Source organism: Indicator indicator, chromosome 2 (genome assembly GCF_027791375.1).
Source record: "Indicator indicator isolate 239-I01 chromosome 2, UM_Iind_1.1, whole genome shotgun sequence".
Lineage (NCBI taxonomy): Eukaryota > Metazoa > Chordata > Aves > Piciformes > Indicatoridae > Indicator > Indicator indicator.
Window position 1 is genome coordinate 13321297 of NC_072011.1, and position 26222 is coordinate 13347518.

The 26222-nt window shown below is 40.4% G+C and overlaps 1 protein-coding gene across 1 annotated transcript in view; it reads right to left on the reverse strand.

The window, feature by feature from the left end:
- Positions 1-26222, reverse strand: part of MAP7 (microtubule associated protein 7) — a 105053-nt gene that overhangs the window by 50400 nt on the left and 28431 nt on the right. The window contains exon 3 of the mRNA XM_054393466.1: positions 2696-2764. Within this exon, the coding sequence (XP_054249441.1) occupies positions 2696-2764 (69 nt within the window). The remainder of the gene's footprint in view (positions 1-2695; positions 2765-26222) is intronic.

A 26222-nucleotide genomic window follows, 5' to 3' on the forward strand; every position in this document is an offset into this window, starting at 1 on the left:
CTCAAGCTATTTTGCATACCTTTGGGATCACAAAGAGCTAAATCAATATTGGCACAAAGATGGGCATAACACCTTTGTAGCAGACTAGCACTGCCTTTGCTCTACTAGAAGCTGATAGATGCAATACTGGTGCAAATCTACACTGCTAATTAAAATGTCTCTTTTAAGACTTGAGAATGATCCGTCATAGTTTGGCTAAAAGCCCAACCTCCAACAATTGCATTCTGAATCCAATTAATTTGTTGACACCCCAGTACATAGCTTCAAATTGTGGCAAAACAATAAAGTTCACTGACCTGCTCCTCATTTAATTTCTCATGTCTCTGCTCGTTAACAACCTGTCAGGCAAATACCTGGGGGACTGGCATTTCCTCTTACTCAGTAGGAACACCAGGACAAACACACAAGGTACTTTGTACTTTCCTCTGCTTGTATTTGGCATGGGGCAACAGCTTTAAGTTGCCGCACAAGGAGATGGGAAACATTGTTACCGAGATAACTTGTAACTGGGCACATGCAGAGCACTGCAGAGAACACTGCAGGAAGACCCACACGCTGCTGTAGAAGCTGCAGTCCAGTGATGATGAAGTAAGTGTGAACTCATGCTCAGCAACCCATTTCACTACACTTACATAACATACAAATGCTTAATATCATACCTGAGAGGAATGTCTGGAGATTAAATATGCCACAGGTCTATTAAGGAGAAATTAATATTGCACCTACTGATGGAAACGAGGGCTCTAAATTACATATGAAACCCTTGTTTTTCCACAAACTCACAACAATTACTGTAAGTATTTTACAGAGTCTGCAAGTTCTTTTAAGAGAGCTTAGAAGCCATCCATGAATAGTGTTTTGTAGAAACTCAGCACTGAAATGCCAGTCATTTTTGGTCCCTAATTATATTAACAAAAGAAAAATGTAGGATTTTCAAATCTTCTAAATGATTAATAATCACTGAACTCTTAAGCATAAAAATTTTAATTTTGATAAATTAGTAATTGTCATCTGTACTTACTACAGATAGCCAGTTTCTGTGGCTCAGGGAACTACCAACTGTGTCAGTGTGACTTCAATAGTCAGACTAACTCTTTTTCCTCATTTCTGCCTATAATCCTCTGAATATCTTCTCACAAATGGCTGCTTCCCTTCTGCCCTTGACTTCTATATACTAAAGAAACTAAACCAGATTTAGTCAGTTTGTGTTAGTTCACAGGGGTACTGTGGGGAGGAAGACATGTAAGCTACAGCATCATTTGAAAAGGTGTATTGTTTGGATTTCAAACTCTCTTCCCTTTGGCTTGCCCCCTTCATACTGCCATGCACACATTCAGAGTTGCATTGGACTTCAAATATCTGTTCAGCCTGTAGACACCTTCCAGACAATATGACATTGTTTATAGTGACAGCTGTCACTCCTGCTGCAAACTCTTTTGTTTTTTAACCAAAACAGTTTGACACAAAATTCATGTGCAGTCTAAAGAACAAACAACCACCACAACAAGACTAAAATGAACAAAGACCAAACTCTGAGCAATCAGGTTCTTGGAAATTCTCTCTTCAATATGGACTTTCATGATCTGGGTATAAAGCTAAACCCTGCACACATGCCTGTGTGCTCCCTCTCTCCAGCCCCAGGAATTTTGCTTTCCTTTCTACACACCAGCACAGATGAAGGGAACATAGTGTAGCTAGACATCCTCTTGAGGAATTAAAACTGGGATTATACTACTGCAGGATAATGTGGATATTGAAGGCTGTCCAGCGTCAAGAGTGCTGCTTTTGCTCTGGAAGTGGGTAATATTACCTCCATTCTCTCCTCTTTTTCCCACTGCCCTTCTGACTGAGAGCCGCCATGAATGCTGCACTTTGTGCCAAACCCTGTGCTGCCTGGCAGAGCATGCAGGGTGTGATCTGAACACAGACAGCGCTGGAATTGCTTTTCTCTGGGCACGCAGGCCAAAGGTACCAGTTTGGGGAGAAAAGAGTCTGTCAGTACAAAACAGCCACTGAGCTGCCAAGCTGTCAAGAAGCTGAAAAGGGGGTGTTGAGAGTATGCTTAGTCCTCAGCAACACAAGCACCTGTCTTTTCTCAGGCATCTAAACAAGCTCATTATTAAGTGCATATCTGAAGCCTTAGTACAGGCAGAATTTAGACATTGAAGTGCTCTTCTGGTCTAAGCATGCAAATGGAACAGACTCACAGCGTCAAGAACTACATTACAGAGTTTCAACTGTGTAAGTGAACAAAGAATTAAATCCACACAATGTACCAATTGGGTGTGGTGAAGTAATGACAAACTTCTGCCCACTGTATATTACAGAATATGCCATGCTTTGTGAAGAAATGTCTGAACAGAAGCACATTTGTATGAAGCTGCACATCTCTGCCTACAGCAGACAATTCTCATGCACGCACAAATGCAAGTACAGTGGCTTCTATCACCCTGTCTCACATCCCAGCTCTCATTCCTAAGCCAAAATAAGATTTTTTTCCCAGTTTTACTTCTTTGCAAACAATCGGAGATTCCAGCCTAAGTAAACATGAATAGTCACTGATATCAGTTTTCAGTGAAATATTAAGAAAGGTGTAAGAGCTTCAAACATTCTGACACTTCCTAAGAAGACAGCTGTTTTTCACACACCATTAAGGCAAACAGCTTTATAACATGAATCATGTTGAATGGCATACCTGGCTTAGTCCCAGTGTTGCTTTGTCCTGAAGTAACTTTCTTGTCTTGTATTTTAGAACCTTCAGTTGCTAAAATAGGGAAGAAAACGAAATAGGTTAATTACCATAAAACTCAGCAAGAGCTTAACCACTCTATTATAATACAACTTATACATTGACAAATTTCCTTTACAAGATGGTTCTGAAATACCACTTTAATACCATTCTACACCATTTTGCATAGAAAAAATCCTGAAGGTCACGCAGAAAGCACTGAGGCCACAATAAAAGTTCCCTATTCAAGCTGAGGAAAGAGCCACAAGAAGATTACATTTTAAGTATGTTGGTTTTTCATAAGGAGTATGATTTACTTTCTCTCCTCCCCCCCTATTCTATGTTAAAGTTATACATGCTATAACAAGCTAATTTTTCTCTTATTTCTCAGTAATGCTTTGGAAACCACTACTTCCAAAGAATAGCAGCCTTTAATTAAAAAAAAAAAAAAACTCTCTTAGAGGAAGTTCAATTAATCACACTGACAAACACCACACTGCAGAGTGACTTTGGAGAAGCAAACCATTCAAACGTGTTGCAATGTTTGGATGCAATGAGGAAACTGTGTTGTTAAAGATAGTTTGCAGACTGTAGGTTTCTAAAAGCATAGTACAACACAAAAGCCAAAACTTCATAGACACTTTACTATTAACACATCCGTAATGCAGAACTGAAGAGAAGACAATTATTGACCTGAAGTGAAATCATAGGAGAGATTCCCATTACTTTCAATAGACTTTCTAGAGTGAAAGGGGTAATTCTGGGGCTCTGAATGCACCAGACATCAACAACTCTTCGTAAATGAAACCCAAAAGATTCACCATTATACTTCAAATCACAACCATATCCTTGGCTCGGCATCTATTTAGAATTAAAATCCAAGCCAGGAAATTAGATGTCATGATTTTCTCAGCTTACACCACCTTCAAGTCCAGTAACTCCACTATAGGAGTGTTTGAATCCAAAACACAGCCATTTGGGAAGACAGACTGTAAGAGTTCTAAGAACCACAGACAGCTTGACTGTTTTTGCAAGCAAGGGTACAAAGACAGTTAAATCAATCAAGCAAAGGGGAGAGGGGGGAAAAGCACCCCAAACAATTAATGTAAATTAAAATATCACTAGAAATAAAAGTTGAAAAAAATTTATTACTCAAGCTTTACACTATTGTGTTAGAGCCACTCTGGAAAACAGAAGTAAAAAGTTTTTTTTCAGAAGGGTCCAAGCAATTTCCTATGCTCATCAGCTTTAGCAACACTAAGGCTCCTATAGTACCTCAGTGAGTTCATTTCCTACTTGGCCTGACAAAACCCTTTGCTTTCCCTTTACCTCCTTCCACAAGTAGGTTTCTGGAAGAGCATATAGGATAAAAGGTAGCATGAGGAACTTATGTGACGCTTAGTGTACCCTTTTTGCAGAGGGGAGGCAGGTGATTGAAATAGGAAAACAGTGTCAATTGAATGTTGAAGGCTCAAGAGCAATGTTTTGCTAGAACAGCCTTCAGAAGTCCCATTCTGTCACACATACAGAACCCCCTCCCCCCCACCAAACCCCCAAAAAAAAAACCCAAACCAAAAATCCTACCAAAACCAACAACAAATCATGTGTGAAGATTTAAAGAAATGTCAAAAAAAGACACTCCCGACAACTGTATTTAGTCTTTGTGGTCAATATAAGTAACTACTATTTGATTTAACAAATACTGATTCTAAATCAAAATAAGAACTCTCACACCTCAAAGGCAGCCCAACAAAAGATTTCAGTATTTTGCCATTTTTAAAGGCCTCATATAAAGGATTAGTTTGACCTATAGACAGATGGACAGATTTTTGGCAAGATAATCCGAACACCACTGAATATTTACACCTCCAAACTTTCAAAAGCCATAATTTTTCCCGTGTTCCAAGTTGGTGGTGTTAAGCCTGAAAATAAGTGTTTTATTCAGCAGAGTAAGTGAATTTAAACTCTTTATACCTTACTCCTACCTTAACCTGGGGAGATTTTCCTCCTGCCTGAATCATCCATTTAGAACATTCTCAGAGAAAGCCCCACTGTAATATGTGAGGATCCTACACCGTGATTCCCATCATCCTGGCCTGAGGTATCATATGAAAGAGGAAACTGTTACAACAGAATAAAAATATTGTTTCTGAGTATTAGAACACTGGTGTTCTAATAGCTTCAGCACAAGTTTCTTTGCATCTCAGTGCAGGTGCATCATTTTCTTCCAGCACTGTGCCATGGGATTATGTAATACTCCATTAACTCCCATACAATGCTGTAATGGCATCCAGATAATGCACTTGTAACAGTGCCTAGGTACACAGGCCCTTCCATATTTGCTCGTCTGATATTTCCTTGGACTATTTCGTGGCACAGTTTGAGTATACATTCATATGACTGCTCATGTGACAAGTGGTGAAGAACAGATGGCACAACCAGGAATTTTAACACTGCTGGATATCAAATACGAATTGGCACAAGTATTTAGTACCTAGCGTAGGTGTGCTCCCACATAAAATACCACTTGCTCTAACATACAAACAGATTAATCAGACAACTAAACATCTAAAATCTAAATCTAAATATTGAAAGCACTGATTCCAGCAAGACTTAACCTAACACAAGCCAGGAAGACATATTTCAACTATCTAATATTTGCTTTGTCCTTTATTTTGAACCACTACCTTTACATGAAGGGGAAAAATGCATAAAGAAGTGTTAGAGATATGAGGATCTTTTTCTGTGTAGCCTCTGGAATCTTAGAAGTCTGAAGAGAGTCTGGGTAATAGTGTAGATATACTGGGGAAGACAATCACAGAATCCAAGCTGTTGAAGCTAGAAGGGTTCTCAGGAGATCACCCTAGTCTATTCCCCTCTCCCAGAGTGGCTTTGAGAAGGCTATGCCCAGTTGGGTTTTGAATATCTCTAAGGATGGAGACTCCACAACTGCTCTGCAAGACCTGTGCCAGTCTTAGACAACTCTTCATGGTTTTTCTCACATCTGAAGAGCAATTCTGTGCTTATCATCTCCTGTCTTGTTACTGTGTGCCATGAAGAGGAGTCTGGCTCTTTCATTCCATCCCATCAGGTATTTTCTATACGTGGTTCTGATGTGTTGGTTTGTTGTTTTTTATTAATTCTAGTGTTTTTGATGTTGAACTGAAATGTTAAGTAATTTGCCCAGAGCCAGGGAAGAACCACACTGCTCAGCCTTCTCCACTGAAGGAGCGATCATGTGGATAAATATGCTTGACCCTCCACTGATCACAAATGCTGTAAAGAGCTGCACCATGCCACATTCACTTTGCAAGGCCCCGTTTCAATGAACAGTCTTCCAACAATCATCCAGAAATTAACTCTCCAAACCAGGATGCTCTGGTCACTTATTGAATTTTTCTCCTTGGCCTTCCTTCCCAGGTGAGATACTATCTACCATCCGTCTTCTCAGATAACACTTTCAAATCAGAAAGTCAGATTAAAAGCTTCGTCTAAGCAGAGCCTACAAGGGATTAAAAATTTGTGATTTCACTTAACTTTCCAGTGCATGAGTTTCAGAGACCGCACAGAAATCACCTACTAATTGAAGCACTGGCAGAATCAAAACATTGTTTTCCTTCTAAACACATCAACACAACATTGAATTGTTTGAGTTCTTGGAAGCTCACCCAGCCCTCCACTTTTTAAAGATAAAAGTAGTTTTAAAATTGAGCTGGATTATCCATTTTACCTCAGCTACTCCTGTTAAGTGCTCAGTGACTGGATAACAACTGATGACAATAGAGCATTGGCTCTGAATTTACAATTTTTATTGACTAAAGCAATGTCTATCCTACTATAAACCCACATATTTATGCTCAGCATTACCTAATACGTCATCCAGTGTCCAGATGTAAAATCCTGTAGCAGCTCTCTAGAGGTTAGTGAAATTCAAATTGGCCATAAGGTGAGATTTGACTCACAGGTGCATTGGCTAAAGACAAATTTTCACAAGGGCCACTTCTCAATAACAACTCTGAAACTACTCCTCAAGAAGAACTTGAGGAGAAGTAGCCTAGCCATGTGTTCTGACGCAGCTGGTGACAATATTTTCTGGTATTGCTGCACTGCACTGGAAGCTGGACTGACCTTGGACTAACCAACTTCTTATATACTGCTATTTCTTCCAGCTGTGCCTGCATTGAGCACTGAGTCAAGGCTACTCCTAGCTTTAGTTTATTCTTTATGCAAGGACACTGTGAAGCCCTAATCTTGTTCAGGACCTTATGTGCTTTTTTCCTAAGATTATTCTAAACCACTGCTTTCAGTGCACAAAATTTACACTGCAGCCAGCACTACCTTTGCTTTTGTAGGCTCTCATACACACATATGTAACAGAAAAGTAGAGTCCTTCAAAACAAGATAGCAAAAACATTCTTACTTTCAGCTAACACATGCCACAATACTACCCTGCTGAGAAGCATGGAGGTGGATCAAGCAGAGAAATCCAAACACAAAAGCTTGAACACAAACCCAAACCATCTCCTTCTCTCCTCACTGAAATCCATTTGTACATACTGCTTATAATAGCTGTATCTAAGATCATTACACTGACATCTGAAGGGTGTAGGAACAGTAGAACTAAGCATCACCACTTTATTAATATAAAATATCTCCTGCTTTTCTTCTCCTCTGCAACAATTTAACACTTCTCTTCCATGCAGGAAGGGTTGCTGCTGGCCTCCACAGACCGTTCTGAAGCAGACTTCATGCTTTAAAAATCTTGTTGCAGAGCCCTTCCTGTGCAGTGACTGTGCTGTCCTGGTAGCCAGTAGATGCTTCCCCTGAGCAGTTGCTGAGGCCAGGAACAAAACAGCACTGTAAGAAACCTCTGCTCTCAGTCACTACAGATGAAGGGCTTCCCAGCGTCTCCAGAAAGGCTCAGAGATCGGTTCAGCCTGGAGGCTTAGAGCAGTGATGGAGGTGAGCTTGGAAATAAAGATTTTTTTAAGCAGACTGAGATGGGAAAGCAATGAAAGCCAATCACATCCTGGGCTGCATCAAAAGATGCATTGCCAGCAGATCCAGAGAGGTGATTCTGCCACTTTGCTCTGGTGAGACCTCATCTGGAGTACTGTGTGCAGATCTGGAACCCTCAATATAGGAAGGACGTGGACCTGATGGAGAGGGTCCAGAGGAGGACCACAAAAGTGATCAAGCGGTTGGAGCACCTCTGCTACAAGGACAGGCTGAGGGAGCTGGGGTTGTTCAGCCTGGAGAAGAGGAGGCTCTGGGGAGACCTAATAGCAGCCTTCCAGTACCTGAAGGGGGCATACAAGAAGGATGGAGAGAGACTGTTTACAAAGGCCTGCAGTGACAGGATGAGGAGCAATAGCTTCAAACTAGAGAAGGGAGGATTTAGATTGGATATCAGGAAGAAGTTCTTCACTATAATGGTGGTGGAACACTGGAACAGGTTGTCCAAGGAGGTGGTTGAGGCTCCTTCCCTGGAGATATTCAAGGTAAGGCTCGACAAGGCCCTGGGCAACCTGATCTAGTTGGGCAATGTCCCTGCTGGCTGTGGGGAGGTTGGACTAGATGACCTCTGGAAGTTCCTTCTGGCCTGGACCAGCCTATGATTCATTCTATGATTCTATGAAGAATCTGGGGAAGGGAGGACTGTAGGACTGAGTGAAAGGTTGCAGGAGACAAGAAGATAATCAGAGGATTCCAATAGGGAGGGAGGCCTGTATGCATTTTGAAGAATCTTGGTCACAAGGGATGTGAGCTTTTTAGGACACTTATAGTGCATTGGATTTGCTTCAGATTAATCCTCTAGGGGAAGAGCATACAGATAGGAACTGAAGTGTCAGGATGGAAAGCCTAAGCTTTGCACGCTTACTGTCAAGATACCTCCATTCCATCCAAAAAAACTCCAAGGTCTCTTAAAAGTCCTGGTTCATAGAGAAACACCAGAAAGATTTCTCTGAACAGAGTTATCACTTCACAAGAAAAACAGAAACATTTAAAAAACATCCTCAGGCTTCTTAATTTAAATGCTTCAGAAAACTGTTAGCAGAATGGGTATGGTTATCACAGAATCACATCATGTTAGGGTTTGGAAGGGACCTTGAAAGATCATCTAGTCCAATCCCCTTGCCAGAGCAAAATCACATAGAGCAGGTCACATAGGAACACATCCAGGAGGGTTTTGAATGTCTCCAGAGGAGACTCAGCAGCCTCTCTGGGCAGCCTTTTCCAGTGTTCTGTCACCCTCACAGCAAAAAAAAAAAATCCTTACATTTATGCTCCAACTTGCAACCATTGTCTCTTGTCATTGGACATCATTGAGATGTGCCTGGCTCAATCATCCTGACATTGGCCCTTCACATATTTATAAACACTAACGAGGTCACCCCTCAGTCTCCTCTTCTCCAAGCTAAAGAGACTCAGCCTTTCCTCATAAGGGAGATGTTCCACTCCCTTAATCATCTTTGTGGCTCTGCACTGAACTTTTTCAAGCAGTTCCCTGAGATCCTTCTTGAACTGCGAGACCCAGAACTGGGCACAATATTCCAGATGTGGCCTCACCAGGGCAGAGTAGAGGGGCAGGAGAACCTCTCTCAACCTACTAACCGGTCCCCTTCTAATACACCCCAGGATGCCATCAGCCTTCTTGGCCACAAGGGCATGTTGCTGGCTCATGGTCATCCTGTTGTCCACAGGACGCACTGGTCCTTGATGTATTTCATTAAATTTCTCCCTGCTGAACCCTCCAGCCTGTCCAAGTGTCCTTCTGGTGCGTCAGCCACTCCTCGCGGTTTTGTGTCATCGGCAAACTTGCTGACAGTGATCTCTGTTCCCTCATCCAGGTCGCTGATGAATATATTGAATAGTACTGGTCCCAGTACTGACCCCTGAGGGACTCCATTACATACAGACTGTCAACTAGACTCTGTCCCATTGACCACAACTGTCTGACTTCATTCTTCAACCACTTCAACATCCACCTCACTACCTGATCATCCAGACCGCAGTTTAGCTGCAAGGATGCTGTAGGAGACAGTGTCAAAGGTCAAAGGCTTTACTGAAATGAAAATAAACCACATCCGCTGCTCTACCATCATCTATCCACCTGGTTATGCCCTCATAAAAGGCTATCAGGTTGCTTAAATATGACTTCCCCTTGGTAAAACCATGTTGATTGCTCCCAATGACCTTCCTATCCTCGATATGCCTAGAGACAGCACCGAGGATAGGTTTCTCCATCACTTTTCTGGGGATGGGGATGAGGCTGACCAGCCTAGACTTACCTGGGTCCTCCTTCTTGCCCTTTTTGAAGACTGGAGTGACATTTGCTTTCCTCCTGTCCTCAGGCACCTCTCCTGTTCCCCATAAATTACCAAAGGTGAAGGAGAAAGGCCTAGCAATGACTTCTGCCAGCTTCCTCAGCACACACAGGTGAATCCCATCAGGACTCATAGATTTATGGATGTCCAGATTGCTTGACTTATCCAATCCAGTCCTCATCAACCAAGGCAAACTCCTCCTTTATCCTGACTTGCTCTGGGGCCTCAGAGATCCCTTTAAAGCTCCAGTCAAAACCCTTTTGTAACAAAATGTTCAAATTAGCAACACTGATAAAAATATTCTAAAATATTTACCAGGTTCCGCCCATTACTACAGCAGTGATGCAGCAAGCACTGCAATGTGTGTGAATTCTCTAAAAGGCTTAGATCTAATGCACTCCAGTGATTTAGAACTAGGATCTAGACTTCCCTTGATTCTTTCAAAATGAGCGTGTCTAATTTTGATTAGATGTCAACACTTAGATCCTCTTGTTAAGGCAACTGGGACAAAAAGAACTAGGGAGGGAACGAGGGTGAAGCAAAGTACTTGCAGACTATAGACTAGTTTGCTATTTTTAGTGCGGGTAAGCCGAGTCTTCACAATTTCAGATGTAAACTTGTTGAAATTGTCATTATTAGTTAAAAAAGTCTAAATAGCAGTGCTTACAGAGTACATTGGCAAGATAGAAGTTTGACTCAGAGGAGTACACAACAGCAATGGGTAAAAGCTGGAGCTAGGAGGTTCCACATGAACATAAGGAAAAACTTTTTCACTGTGAGGGTGACAAAACTCTGGAACAAGCTGCCCAGGGAGGTTGTGGAGTCTCCTTCTCTGGAGACATGCAAAACCTGCCTGCATGCATTCCTGTGTGACCTACTCTAGCTGACCCTGCTCTGTCAGGGGAGTTAGACTAGATGATCTTTCAAGGTCCCTTCCAGCCCTTAATGTTTTGTGATTCTGTGATTTACAAAATATCTATTTCATTTCTACCCACTGAAACAGTAAAGCAAAGCAAAGTTCATGTCTTATTTAAACACATCTCTGTATTAATTTTACATTAACATATTTTCAATTCTTAAATACATCTTTTCATACTTCCAACACTGTGGAATTTAAGTGCCTGGTTTGCAAATATAAACAATTATGATATTATTATACACAAATAAATTAAAAGACATCAAGCTGCAGTGATGATCCCAATTTATTTTTTCTCTGGCACTTATCATAGGAGTCTACCATCAGAGTTGTCACATGAAGCACTGTTACAAATGTTCTTCATCTCTGGTGTCCTTGCTGAGCTAAGCAGAAATGAAAATTCATCAGCATTAGTGTTTACAGCTCCCAGAATAGTGTAAGACTTTCCATTGTCTTCATCATACTATAGACTAGGAAGATGAATAGATGATTTTAAAATGTCACAGCTAATTCAGCATTAAACTGTAACATGTTAAAACCAGAAGCATTCACAAAATTCTTTGGAAACAATCCAGACACATAAAACTGGATGATGCAAATAACTACAGGGAAAGGGACACAGGTTGAAGGGTTTTTTTAGATTAAAATTGTATAACTGCTATGTTGCAAAAGGCTTTTGGCTGACTATGTTTAAAAAGCCTTGCATCCTAAAATATTAAATAGCATAGGAGAACACACCAAACTGAGTGCCTTTGTAGGAAGAGTCCTTATGCTGCTTAGTCTCTTAGAGGTGATAAAAGAAACAAAAAAATAAGTATCACAGCATTTACAAAAAAGCTGATGCTCACATTATCTCCTCCAGATAATTATATTGCATCATCTTACTGCAATATAAACCAACAGAATTATCATAAAAGGACCACTGGAAGAAAGGTCCCTCTTATCTGCTGAAAAAGTCTATGCTGTGAAGATAGCTCTGCAGCTGTCCAGGAGGCTGGCAAGCTCGCCTAGATACGGAGAGGACACACAAATTGAAGCTTTTTAATTACACATCACCAAAAAATAAAAGCTGAAATGCCATTACCTGAGGGCATGCAGGGCAACTTTAGTTCCAGACACCCATCATTTTGTGCTGTGCAGCCTGTCTCAGGCCATGTGCTCTTTAAGCACTAAGACTGGGGAATATGCAACCAGTAGCAATTTATTTGTGACCACCTTGCTCAAGGGTAAAACATTTTCAAGCCAAGGTGCAAGAGTACCAGCTGCCTGTCCTCATCAGATTTCTGACTGATGCAGGAAGCATTTACTGTCCCAGTGTCAGTGTCACATTCAATGTGTATCAGTTGGACATGGAAGGTCACCTCAGAGGTCAGGAAATGGAGCACCTGTACATTTTTCTGGATTTCAACTAGAGAGCTTGCTGCAAACTCTGAAGTAATTCCTCTGAATATTTCCATGTCACAATGAAGCTTACACCTGCCACTGAGAACTGGAGAACTAGGCACAGACTAGCCTGCTTTCAATATCACACTGATCCCAAGGTCAGATTGCTTGAGCTGGGGAAAGCAACTTGAGTATTCATTACTCGCTATCCTTGTTCAGAGGGCACAATGATCAAAGCAGATTGCAGCTTTTGAGTTCTGCAAAAACACAGATAGCAGCTGCAGTACAGTGAAGTCAATGTGGGGATGGAAGCAAGGGGGAAATGGATACTTGGCTATACATTGCTGTATCAAGTAATTTGATCTTGAGGTCCAAACGTTTTTTTAAAACAATGTAATCTCTTTGGTCTCAGCTTTGCAATAAGAGAAGTTTATAATTTCTCCCTCCAAAAGTGAGAAGTGAAATAAAACATTTTTTTTGAGGCAATATGTATGTTTAACTGAAAAGAATGTCACAAAATGAACAATATCTACTGATTAATTTAGGAGACTCACACAACTCTCAGACCAGCACAATGCTTTCTTCTTTCCAGTCCACTGATACACTCAAGCCATCGCATCCTTTCTGAGCACTCTGCCTATCCATGCTTTTCTTTATGCTCTCAACTCTTCCCAAATTTGCTAAGGCTGCACTAGTCTAACAGGAATTAATGCCACGTGCACTGAGGTTCCCAGCTACCATCCCAGTGACTTCACATTTAAGATACAGAGCAGGCCTGGAATGGTAACACTCCTGCCATGGCAACACAGTGGTCACTCAAAAGCAAGGTACAACTGTTTTTATGTCTCACAGTGATTAATCCCTTTCTATAGTAACAGAGTGATCCTGTTGCCATATGGGGCCATCCACACGTGCATACATACATGATATTCAGGTGAAGGCTGAGTATGCCCTGTGTAAGAATAAACACTTGTTATCTTTACTGATATCTCAGCCTGCTGAGCTTTGCTCTTAACAGGTGAGCTTTACCTCATGAAAGCAAGGTGAGGTTCTGGAACTGCTTTTTTTCTACAAGGAGTAAAATCAGATAGGTACTGGCTTTTGGGGCACTATAGAGAAGAGCCAGATTTCAGTAGCTTATTTTTCTGCTTGAATGATCTTCCTCTTCTGTGTAACTGCAGGTCTACTCTAAGTACTGGGGTGCTTCTAGCATTTCCCTATGCAAGAAGGGCTGCCAAGAGTTTTAGAAAAACATAAAACACTGCACAAATGAAGTGATATTAAATTTATAAGCAGAAGAAAGTTAGTTCAAAAATAAGCCTATTCTCTTTCAAAGTTTTCTTTCTAGTTGGGTTACTCTGCATTGCCACCTTACACAACTATGCAAGTGACACCTACAGTACCGCAGCTCTCCCAATGCATTACTCTTAGAACACATTTCAACCAGCTCCCTGATCTGGGCACCTCAAACCACTTTCTTTCCACAGAGCTTGTACCAGCAGTACTGCAGCTCTCACTGGATTCCAAGTTATTAGCCTGCCATATGAAGGCAAATTCCCTCACTCCCTGTTAAAAGACATCTACAATAAAGCTTAAGAGATTTCCATTACCTAAGATTTTCCCTCCTCTGCTTTCAATTACTTTAAATTCAGAATCACTGTTATCTGCTGAACTAAGTGGACTTCTGGCCAGCATCCCATAACTGCTTTAAACCATCTTCAGTCTGACCCTTTTGTTTTTAAGAAAAAAACTGGCTTGCAGGAGAAACTCTGTTGAATTACCTCATTTGAGAGAGAATAAATAGGGGCCTATTGCAAGGAGAGAAACAGCCTCTAGATTTAGTGGCTATTTAATTTTACAGTTAGCAATAACAGAAACATATTTACAAAAACAGACAAGAGACTTGAGATTGAAAGCATTTTGTCCCAAAGAAACTGCTCTGCAGAAGCTCTGACAACTGCCTTTACTGAGATCTTATCAAATCTTTAATGAAAGAATCAGTAGAAGTAAGGATTTTCAAAACACAAAAGGGGAGAATATGAGGAAAAAAAAGTAGAAGCATTAAGGCTTTCAGTGTTCCATGCAAAGGAGCATGGGGTAAAATCAGCTATAAGTTGCTACAGAAGCTGCAGAGATTTCTTCATAGTGCAGTACCATGACCTTGTTTGCTAAGAAAAAGTTCACTGCCAAGTGGGTTTCATTTCCTGACTCAGCACCTTGAGGTATCACAGGGACTGAAAGTAGGAGAACCTTGTCAACACCAGACGCCAGCACAGGAGCTCTTTTTGTAGGAAGAGCCGAGTTAAGCATTACACCACAGAGATTTATGTCTGGGACATCTGCTGGGATTCCTCTTCCCTCGAGAGGTGAATTCTAGACCACCTACAAGTTAGCGGAACCAACAGAAGTAACATAGGTAACCATTTCTCTGCTGCAGTTTCGTGGGCAAAGCTCTGCAGCGTACAAATTTTGCAGAGATGCACAGAGTCCTCCTTCAAGCCTTAGAAAAATAATACATTAATAATGCTTGCCAGTCACTATAGTAACAACTTAACAACTATAGACTGCAAAAAGATTCACAGAAGCCTGGCTTTGTTTATATAACTTGCTCTGTACAGACAACTATTTCTCAGTTAGAACCACAAAGGCTGAATGCTGTAATTTAGCAGGTAAGTTCCTGGATGCACATATTCAAGCTATTATTCTAATCAAGTGTACACTCACCTGAGGAAACCCAGGCAATTTTCTTCCAGTTTGCCCCTACCTCAGTAGAAGAGGTGCTGCAACACTCCATTTTTTAGTTCTTCTACTGTTCTTTATATAAAGATATATCCTATTACTGTAAGCTAAATCAAACAAGCATTTAGTGTGGTGCAAAATGCATATATTCAGAAAGAGCAAAGCAAAAATTACTATTTCCTATCATTTCTGGGTAGGGAACAAAGCTGACACACTGACTTAAGAAAATATATTTCTGTTGCATGACTTATCCATAATCACTTTAGTCACTGTCAAAAGTAAAAACCATGCCAGGGCTACACTGTCATATTTAAGGAGGCATAAGACAAATACAACTACTACTGGCCAAAAGCTCCACTAAATTCTCAAGACATCATTTACTGGAAAAGTTTTCTTCCAAAGTAAATATCACAGGAAGCTGAAAAATTCTATTTTCAGTTTAGGGACCACTTCTTTACCGATATCCAGCTGCCAGGAAACAGGACTTCCTGAGGGGTAAGGTATTGCTTGGCATAAGGCCAGCAGACTCTAATAGCTAATTACAACACTACACATGCAGAACTGAGGCCACACAAACAAGCCTAATTATTTCTGAGCTCCATGCCTTTGGAAATGCTATATAAATTAAGTTATATTAAGTTATATATTTGAATATGAAGGTACTCACATGCAATCTTTAAATACCACTAACATTTACTTTCATTATCTTTTTAATACGAACATATCAGATGGTTAGTAGAGCTCTTTGGCTTTCGTGTTATAAGAATAATTCAGCACTCCAGGTGTGCCAGCAAAGCCAAAGCATGTTTTTCCCTGAGGATCTTATGATGAGTATCAGACTTACCTTCCTATGCTCACTCACCCCTCCCCACCCCCCAGCTGCCTCCCCCATCCCACTGTGCATAAGCTTTTTTAAAACCCAAAACTTCTCCATAGAATTTCCATGGACAGTTGAGTTCTCTTAGACACAGTCACAGACTACTATTGACAGGGCAACAACTGCCCTAAGTCCAGTATTATGATAGCTCTTTACACATCATAAAAGCACAAATCACTCCAATTCCATGCAGGTTTTTATTTAGTTCTGGATGCATTGGTGTCATTGGCTTTCCAAGCACTTGCTTTTTAGCTGTCTTGGTGAATGCATTGCCTGACTGCCAAAATTTGCAGCTCTTGGCCTTCAGAGAAATAAATTTCACTTTATTCCCTCTTCAGTCTTCAGGGAAACCTTTTGTCTCTGACTGACTAGCTTTTATTTCAAGCACATTCCATGATTTCAAAACCAGTTTGAGGGGATGCAGCAGTGTAATGGTTATAGTACTCCCCCACCCCTTACCCTGCCACCTCCTCCCTCCCCTCTTACCAAGAGATAAGACAGGGAGTTAAAAAAAGGGCAGGGAGTTTTTCCCAGTTGACTTACACAGAATATTTACTCCTCCACTACAAAAGTATCAGGTTACATCACAGTATATAAGAAACAGAAAGAAAAAGGGAAAATACCATCCAGAAATCCTGAAAGCAAGTGAAAGACACCCACACACTTGGGACTCGCAAATTAAGAGTGACCCAGAATCCCCCGTCCAGAATGGTAACAGCCTACAGTCATAAAATGCCAACATTAATGATTTTTGTCAGTGGGGAATATCAGTCTTTTTCAAACCACCACAAGCAGTATTCCAGTTTTAACAACTCTTGAAAATTAGGTTTTCTAGAGAAATGACACATCAGATGTAACAATAGGTTGCTACAGAAAATAAATTAAAATAAAACAAAACTGCCAACATCTGTTAGTCTACTTTCCTAGTAAAAGCAACAAAACTCTTACCTTACCTCATCCCATTGCTTTTAGTCTGATCTACATGAGCAGTCTGTCTACCAGATCAAAGCAGGTGTTAAAAAAAGTATTACTGTCATTGGATTTGGGGCCTTAGTCACATGGGGAAACCCCACCATAGTGCTCATTGGACCATGTCTAATAAACAGAATAAAGAATTAGGATAAGTGTTCAACTTGTCTCTTTGTTCTACAGACCTAAATTTTTATTGTTTTATAAGGATGACATGATACAATAGTGCGGTGGGTTGAAAATTCCCCCCAACAGTAACTTTGCCAGACCAACTCAGTTGGAAGCAAATGAAAACTGTATTTACAAGCAAAACTACAATCTACAATGAAATGTGATGAATATGTACAAATATACAATATTTACAGGCATTTACAATTAATGAACAGCACAAGGACCCCCCTGGACAAGGACCAGGAGAGCTGCAATAGCTTTTCCCTTCTCTGCCTCCTCCCCCACCCCCTTGTACACAAGGGACAAGAGACAGAAGCAGAGAAGTTAATACCAATCAAAACAATGCACCCAAGGTCAACCAGAAGCAAGTTGGTCTCTCCCAGCTCGAGGAAGCATGAAGAGAGAGAGATTGTTTTGGGAAACAAATTTTATGGTAGATATCTCTCCAATGGGATTGTTTAGACTAATCATTATTTTCCTTTTTACACTCAGTAGTGATTTATTTACATTTTACCACTTTCTGTTCAAGATCTGTGAAAAATTTTAAAGGCATAGCCTAAAACTACCACAAATAGGTAGTGTAAAACATCTGACTAAGCACTGCATCATGCTGTAAATGAAACGTTTAACACCAAGTTTTAAGTACTCAGGAAGAAAACAAAACAAAACCAAACCAACAACCACCCAAACCAACAAACTCATAAGTTATTTTAAACCAAAACTCTCAAGTGTTCAGTATTATGCAACTAATTTCACTCATTCTTGATATTCAGACTTATACAAATCTTTATATTTGGACCAATGTTTATGGTAACTAAACTACAAACTGTTTCCAATCTGGGAAAGTTTTTAGACACTGACCTAAAAAAAGTTGCAATGAGGTTTCCATTAAGCTGCATCTTACTTCTGAGATAGATCAAAGCCTAACTTCATTCACAATGGTTTAGCCTTGCTGATGAGGCTATTAGCTCATTAATTATTCTATAGTATGTACACGGGTAGGTTATATTAGATCAAGTGGCATAAACAAATTTTACTTCAGAATTTCCTATCTTTTCAGTGCTTGAATTTCAAACCTTAAAGGTTAACACAGAGCTTGCATTATGTACTGGCATACATTGGTCACCTAAAATTAAAAACGTACCAGCATAAAAAAAAAAGGTAAATTTACACACCACCACCCTCTGCCCCCAAAAATAAAAACAGTGCAGGAAATCTCAACGCTTTATCCTCTGGGATAACAGAAATTCATTAGGCAGACATCACCCTGCCACTAGATGGGGAGAACAACATGTTTTGCAAGTATTTTCCCTTCCTTTCCATTAGCTATACTGCTGCCCTCTCCCTTTTAAACTATATTTTTGCTCTTTTCCTGATCTTGCATCTCCACACCTCTCAGGTACTGCCTCAATCTACTTCTCTTATTCCTGATCCTGCTACCCTGTAGCTCTCTTCTGCCTTTGTACTTTCTACTTTTGCAGGTTTTTTGTGTAGCACTGTTCCAACCCAAATACCAGATCACTTTTCCTACACACTCAGCAGCAGTTACCTGGGCATCATAGGAAAGCAAACCTCTGTGCTTAGTGTTGGTGAGGTTGGTGCCAGAGTAGCCTGCAGAGACAGGAATCAGCCAGGGAAAGAAAGTCCCCATCAGCCCTGGGAGCTCCAGGCAGGAGTGTGCTCAGTCATTCCATGGTGAATCATGCAAACACTGATGAGCCCAAAGCATATCAGAGGATCAGAGGAAAGGCTGCTGTCTCAGTTCAGGGGGAAAAAAAAAAAAAAACAACAACAAACAACAACAACAACAAAAGGACAGAAACATAGCACTCAAATGCTGAATGCATCCCTATGAGGCATGAACTAACTGTGACTTTTTATGTGCCTAATTCAGATGACTTTTCATAGGGACAGAAGGCAGTGTAGCTCTAAAGCCAAATTCATATTGTTCCTGGTTTCAAATAATTCCTTTGAAGCATGGTGGCCTTAAGCTATCCCTATGAGACTGACATTAAGATCTTTTCAAGAAGCAAAAGGCCCCATTACTTTCCCTTGTCTAATTCTTCAGAAACTGGTCCATTTGCTGAAGATGAACAAAACAAAAAAAGGAGGGAGAGAACCTGGCAAAAGAGAAATAGAGACCAAACCATTTAAATCTAGCAAAGTTATAAAGAGATTGAAACAAACCTCTTTTACTGGGAAATGTTACGCAACCTTAACTATTTGCCATCTGCCTTGTAAAATTCAAATCAAGCATAAGAAGGATAAAATGCTCACTTGGGGTTATTTTATTATGCAAAACATCTTGGTTTTACAACAACATCACTGAAATATTTCATAGGATTACAGCTCCTTAATCCATAGTGGCTTCCTCTTTGTTGTGGACAGAGGAAAAAAGAATTTTGACCTCTAATCCATACGCTTTGCAGCAGCCTAACCATGACAAACTGGTACAAACAACAATGAAAGAAATACCACTCTTTGTCACAGCAGAACTAAACATTTAATTTCGTGAAAGTTGTTTGAATTTGCCCCCAGAAACAATGAGAACACATTAGCAATACTGTACACAGTACCTGAGTCCCTGCCTGTAAAGATTAAATGTTTTACAAGAAGTGTTTTACAAGGATTGATAAACTAAACTGTAGTATACTATGCGTAACTCTGGAACTACTAATAGAACACATTCTTGGTGCCAATTCTTTTGCTTGGTGAAGAAAACCAAGAGAAAAAGAAATGGACTGGGAAATAAGGGTGTTTGTTGCAAGTGACTTCACTATATCACCACGATACTTGAAAATCCAATCTGTTATTCTGTAGCATACATTTAATATTCCAATTTAGCACAGAAAAATAAAGCCTCATATAAAAACATACACATTACATACATGGTGCAGAAAAAGAGAAAAGAGACAAGGCAACACAATGCTGAAATCATACCATCTGACTCCACACAGCCATGCACTGTTCACCATGTTTGTGTCATATTTCTGAAAGCTCAGGCAGCCTGCACCAGCGCCTGCTAGCCACTGCTAATAGGCGCAGTAACCTCAGACATGGTAACCAGGCTTCCCCTCTTTGCCATGAGTAGGGGAGGGACGGGTGGAGAAGTGCTCAAGACTGATTCACCTTTATGCAAGTCACTCAAGAACTATCCTCCAGCTCCTCCCTTTGCTAATGGAGACAGAGGTCGATAGGCTGGTTGCCAAAGCCGTTAAGTTTTCTTGTGCACAACTCCTGGACAGAACTGGCTGCATAGCAACAATGCAATGGTTCTCATAAATTATCTTCATATTCTCCACACAGTTTCCTGGCTTGACTAAATACTATAAAGTTTTTGATCATATGCAAGACATACACCAGGTTTGGTTACACAGAACTTGTGGCCCTACAGATCAGTTACTGCTGGCATCAGGCCAAGTACCAACTGCTTCCCAGGCTCCCTGCATTGCACTGGTGGAAATTACTTGTAAGGATGGAAGTGGCTTTACCAGGCTACTCTTTGAGACTTGCTCTTTTGATTGCCATTCCACAGGGAGACAAAGACTCATCAAGCCGGCTTTAATACTTCATAAAAGTATTTTTCATTACACAGAACTACAATACAGAGACAAAATTACTTAACTTTAAGATTAAAAACTAGCAAGCTCCTACTTAAAATCAGACAAGGTTTTGGTAATGAATAAGTCTCACCAATTTCAAATAGTTACAGAGCAGGGTTCATAGCCTATCTCCAGTTGCAAGGGCCCCATAAGGATCATCAAGTCCAGCTCTCAAATCCAGTCCCTTAGGACTATTTTCTGAAATTCAAAGCTAAGCATGCCTTTTCTCCTATTCTATTGTTTCACAACTATCCAGATACTAACAGTGTTTTCCATTATCCTGCCAGTCTTCCACAATGAACCAAAGCTAGAATAATTTGCTATGCTGAGTATCACCTGAGAGCAGAGCATTAGATTCCTACAACCATACTCCGTAAAACTACTTACAGAGTCCCCATCTTCCTGTTGATCCAGATTGCAGTTGCTCGTATCCTGTACCTGCCTATCTTTCAAACTCCTATTTCTGTGTGCATCCCTGTTATCCAACCAGACTTGGCCACTTGTGCTGCAAATAAAAAATTCTTTCTTCCAGAGCAGACATCATATGTTGCCACTCTATGTCAGGACAACCCTTCTTGGTAAACTCATGTCTCACCCATTCCAGTATTTTTCACAGGTCTGGCCAGTTCGTAGCTCACCACTACTGAGGTTCCAGGCTACAGAAAGATTAAAGCTCTGTGGACCATGACTAAAATAACCTATGTCCACCTTAATGGTTTATATTCATTCACCCAATGGACGTTTCAAAGTTGATGGATCACTTTGAAACAGTCACACAGGGTACTGCTGTGTAAGAGATCACCATGCTCCACCACCCCTTAAACAGCACAGCCAGGCAACTCCAGAACATCACTGTCCATGCTCTGAACAATTAGAATTCATATCATAGATATAAATAGATGACATAATAACAAGATGCACTCTATTTTCATCCAAGATGCTGTAAAATATTCATTCCAAAACCATTAGTCCCAAACCCAGAGTACCAGCTATCTTACTTTCATTAGTGCTTACTTACCGCTATGCCAGTTTTGTAGTTAAAAAAAAAACAAACACCAAACGAAGCTTTTCAGTACTTTTTACTTCCAACAGGCATTTGCTTTTAATAGAACATCAATACCAGAAGTTGATGCAACAAGAGACAAACACTCTCCAAAACCTAGATTTGCAAGACAACAGTTTAAATGTGCCCCCAAGCTTTACATCATCCACCAGCTCTTGTTTGTGAGTAACAGATCCAGCAGAACACGTCTCCCAGTCAGTTCATTGATCACCTGCTTCTGGAATTGTTCTGAAATGTACTGAACTCATCTCTGGATTTCTAGCACTTTGCTGCATTGCCCTTCCAGGAAACTGATTAAGAAACACCCAGGCAGTGGTGAAGAGTACTACAGACTGACTGTGAATTTATCTCTAGCTGCCTCTAGCAGCATAACATCCTGCTTCTCAATTGCATCTGGCACAGACATTGACTACAGCATCATCTGTGCTCCTTATACACAAACCCTCTTCTGGCATGTTACCTGTCCGCAGCAAACCTCCAACCATTCAAGCCATTCCTTTATATAGAGAACAAGCCCTCCTCTTTAACTGTCTACCCTATTTTTTCAACCAGTAAATGTAATACCTCTCATTTTCTTACATGCTGTTCATGACAGATGACTGGGAAAATGGGTATCACTCCTTTTAAATAGCTTTAGTTTGGACTAGGTTAGGGAGGGATTGGGAAGAGTTTTATTTCATGGCCTAGAAAGCAGAAAAATAGCACTAACTTAATCTGAGATTGTGGGGAGAAAATAAATTAACTTTCACCTAACATAAAAATGTTATTTTTGCCTAAATTTGAATTTACTTTGATGACACTAACAGTCTCACAAAACAGTGAGATTTGATCCTGAGTTGGGGGTTAATTTTGAGACCTTTTTTCTTGAACAAAAGTTTCCCTTTGTGAAAAAATATGAATTAAAGCAGTCCAGCTTTTTTCCTGGTTTAACAGAAATTAATAACATTATTTTAATTCTGGTATTATACTAGACCTACACAATTAGATTTTGCTAAACTTAGGCAATTTATTTCCACTTGCAAGATGTGCATCACTCTTCTCCCCACAGCTGTGCTCAGTGTATACTGGAGTAAATTAATCTATTTTTAAGAGCAAATCAATATCATACCACCTCAAAAGAACAGTGGAGAGGACAGACCACTTGACAGTTCCCTGTTTGGAAGAAATTCAGGTAGTATGTTGAGTTACACATGCCAGTGAGTATGGTTAGGAGAGAAGATAACTCCAGTAATATTGTGAAAACAAAAAACATTCTAAGGGTTTACATGATCTTCTCCTTGGAAGAATTAGTCTTACAGTTACATGACATGAACTTATCTGTGATGCTCTCAGACCTGTGCTAGAACAATAATCTTTTATGGATGTTCCAAGGAAATCTCTTAAAGGCACACTAGTGAGTCATATGGTTAGGAGCTAATGAACACTGTGACTGGCTTTGGAAATGGTTCTTCTTCCTGAACATCTAATCTGGGATTAGATATTGTAATGATTAAGAGACTGTAAGCAACCTGGGAGGACACTGTACCCCAGTTAGTCCACACATCACACAGTGCTGCTGTGCGTCAGACTATGCAACATACTCAGTAGGAAGATAAATAGCTTATATATTTGCATAGGTTCAAATCTTCTCTGCATAGTAGCAGCAACCAAAGGTCCTATCCTGCCAGCACTTCCTCTTATACCTAAACTTAGATCTGTGGCTCTTCTTAAGGCCAAAAGATACAAGAGGCATAAACTACAGCACGTTCACAGACTCTTATCAGAGCTGCATCTGAGCTGACTGAGGAATCCATAACTGCTACAGAATAGACTTATTCTAGGTCTGCCTGACAAAACAGGAAACTAAGCTAAGTCCTAGAGACACACAGAACAGGTAATAGTTATAGCCTGCTCAGAGGGTATTACAGTAGTCAAACAGAAACAAAATGCCTCTTTAGTAACACCATTCAGAAAGTCCCAAATTTACTAGTGTCTGTGTGCTACTAAAGGAGCAGTTACCACTTTTCCCCAGGAAAGCTTTTAAAATAAGTCTTGTGAGAGCTTAGCTTTCTAAGCACATGAAACATTGGACAAATAATCGACTGTAGTGTAAAATGTACATTTTTTATATTTATCCATAAAGCTACTTTCAAAAATATCTTGTATTGTTTGCACAGATAATTTGCACGCCTGCTGAGATCTGAAGCACACTGCCTTCCATGGATCATTACCTATTAACAATTCCTACCACAAAACATTCTAAATACAAAGAAGTGCGCAGGATATTCCACCCCACCCCCTGCCTCAGGATGCCCCTAATTCTGTTGTGAAGATATGACAGCCCTTCCCTACAGCTGCAGCAGCCATAGGCAGCTCTGGCTGTTCTTGCTAAGAGGTGGCCACCCAGCCAAATGCATTCAAATTACCACCACCAAAAGGCAACACACCACCGAAATTCATTGTAACACAGCAGGCAGCCCAGGTTATCATGCTCCCTCCTACCCTTAAAAGCAAATGGTTCAAAATATTTGCATTTATATTCCTCTCCCTCCTTTTATCTAAGCCATGCAAGTGACCTGAAGTAATAAGCATGGGCTGATTAATTGCTGTATGTGTTCCCTTCTGCAGAGCTGAAAGGTCAGTTGGGGTAAAAGCAAAGGGTGACATGACATACAATACTCAACACTCCTGTTTTCAAGTAGCCACCTTGTTCAATGAACCATACACAAACCAAGAAAGAGGAAAAATTTCTTTTCAATACATGTGCTCAGGCTTAAATGGACCAGCTGAGAAACAGTTGCTGAACTACTACACTCCAAAGATGGAGGAAAAAAAAACCTTATGTAGGCATCCTTCCCTCAGGCTAAGTGCCTAATGGCATATTAAACACTTAGACATCTTAGCACAGATATCTAAGGATTTCTCTACATTTACATAACAGCTGGCAGCTCTCTCATCTGTGGTTGGGGTTTTTGTTTGGTTTGGTTGAATTTATTCCTGGTCTTCAGAAAGCCATCTGCAATGATGTACTTGCCTTTACAGTTTTGTTTGTGGAGATGTCCAACTTCATCTTCTCTAACTAACTGCCACAGCCACAGACATTATTGTACACTGCTAGGTATGAGGCCAGGGATATAACAAACAGCAGCAACCATCCCAAAGTGGTTTAATCTGAGATTACATTTTAGAGATATGATTTCAATGTTATCTCTGAGGTGATTTTGTTATGTTATTGCTCTATTTGTTCAGCATTGAAATGATGTCAGACCTGCTATGTATGTTTCCCAGAAAAACTTCATGTTACACTGATTGTGGACTAGCTGAAGATGAAGCTCAGTGAATTCACAACACAGCAACACTGAGTTGCTGAAATTTAAACATTTCAACCAACACATATTTCATTCTCCTACTTTCTTCTTTCCACAAGGCAGAGGAAATTTACTGTGAAGAGGTTTCAACTTCAGCAATCTAACAGAATTCCTAAAGTCCCAAAAGCTAGCACCAAATCCATTCCTAGTTTTGTAATGAATAATGTCATATTCTGTCTTTCCACAAAGAGATAATTAAGAGCTTTGAATAAAGCAAGATTATACAAATGAGTTTTTCAAGGTGTATCATTATCAAATTCTTAAATCACTTATTTCAGAGGCTGTAACAAGAGAAGGCATGTAGGCCTGCAAAGCTGTGTAGATTAAGCAATGTAAATATTAATTAAGGGAGCTGGAGAAGGGAAAGGAAATCATACAATGCCTCTGCACAAGCATGTAGACCCCTGGGCCCAAGCCACTGCATGGTGAGAGGTAGCCTTCCTAAAGTAAAAACAAGCAGAAAACAGAGGTCATGCTTGGGAAGGGAGAAAGAGAGGGTCAAAATTCTCTGTGATGTTTCCTGTTCTCATCCTTTCTGGATCCTTCTTCACGCCCAGGAGACAGAAGCAGCAGTCTTTTACCAAAAATTGGTTGGAAGTTAATGCTAATACACACTTTACACTACACCAGCCCTAAGAGGTACAGTGGTCACCGTATCAGCCAGCTGCAAGGCTGAAGCATTGAGAACATAACCTCTATTTCCCTGTCTTGCTTTTAATTTATAGATGCTTCTGCTGCTGTAAATATAGGAATTTCACCATGACTAGACAGAATAGGGTTTTTTTGGTAAGTCATGGGTACACCATCCACTTCAGGGTGACAAACTGAATGAGGTCACACTAGCACACAGAAGGCTCTATATCATGCACAACTTTGCAAGCCCCTGGGAATCTGGGGGCACAGCTTCACTGAGCAAAAGGAGATGTCTAACACTGGCTGCAAGGGGCGGCCTCCCTTGGCCACTTTGTGAAAGCTGCAGGAAGTACAGAAAAAGCCTAAGACCCATTGTTCACTTGAAGCTCCAAACCTCATTTACAGGTAATGCTTAGAGCTACCATTTTGATCTGCTGTAGTCCTATGAAATATTATCTTTGCTTCC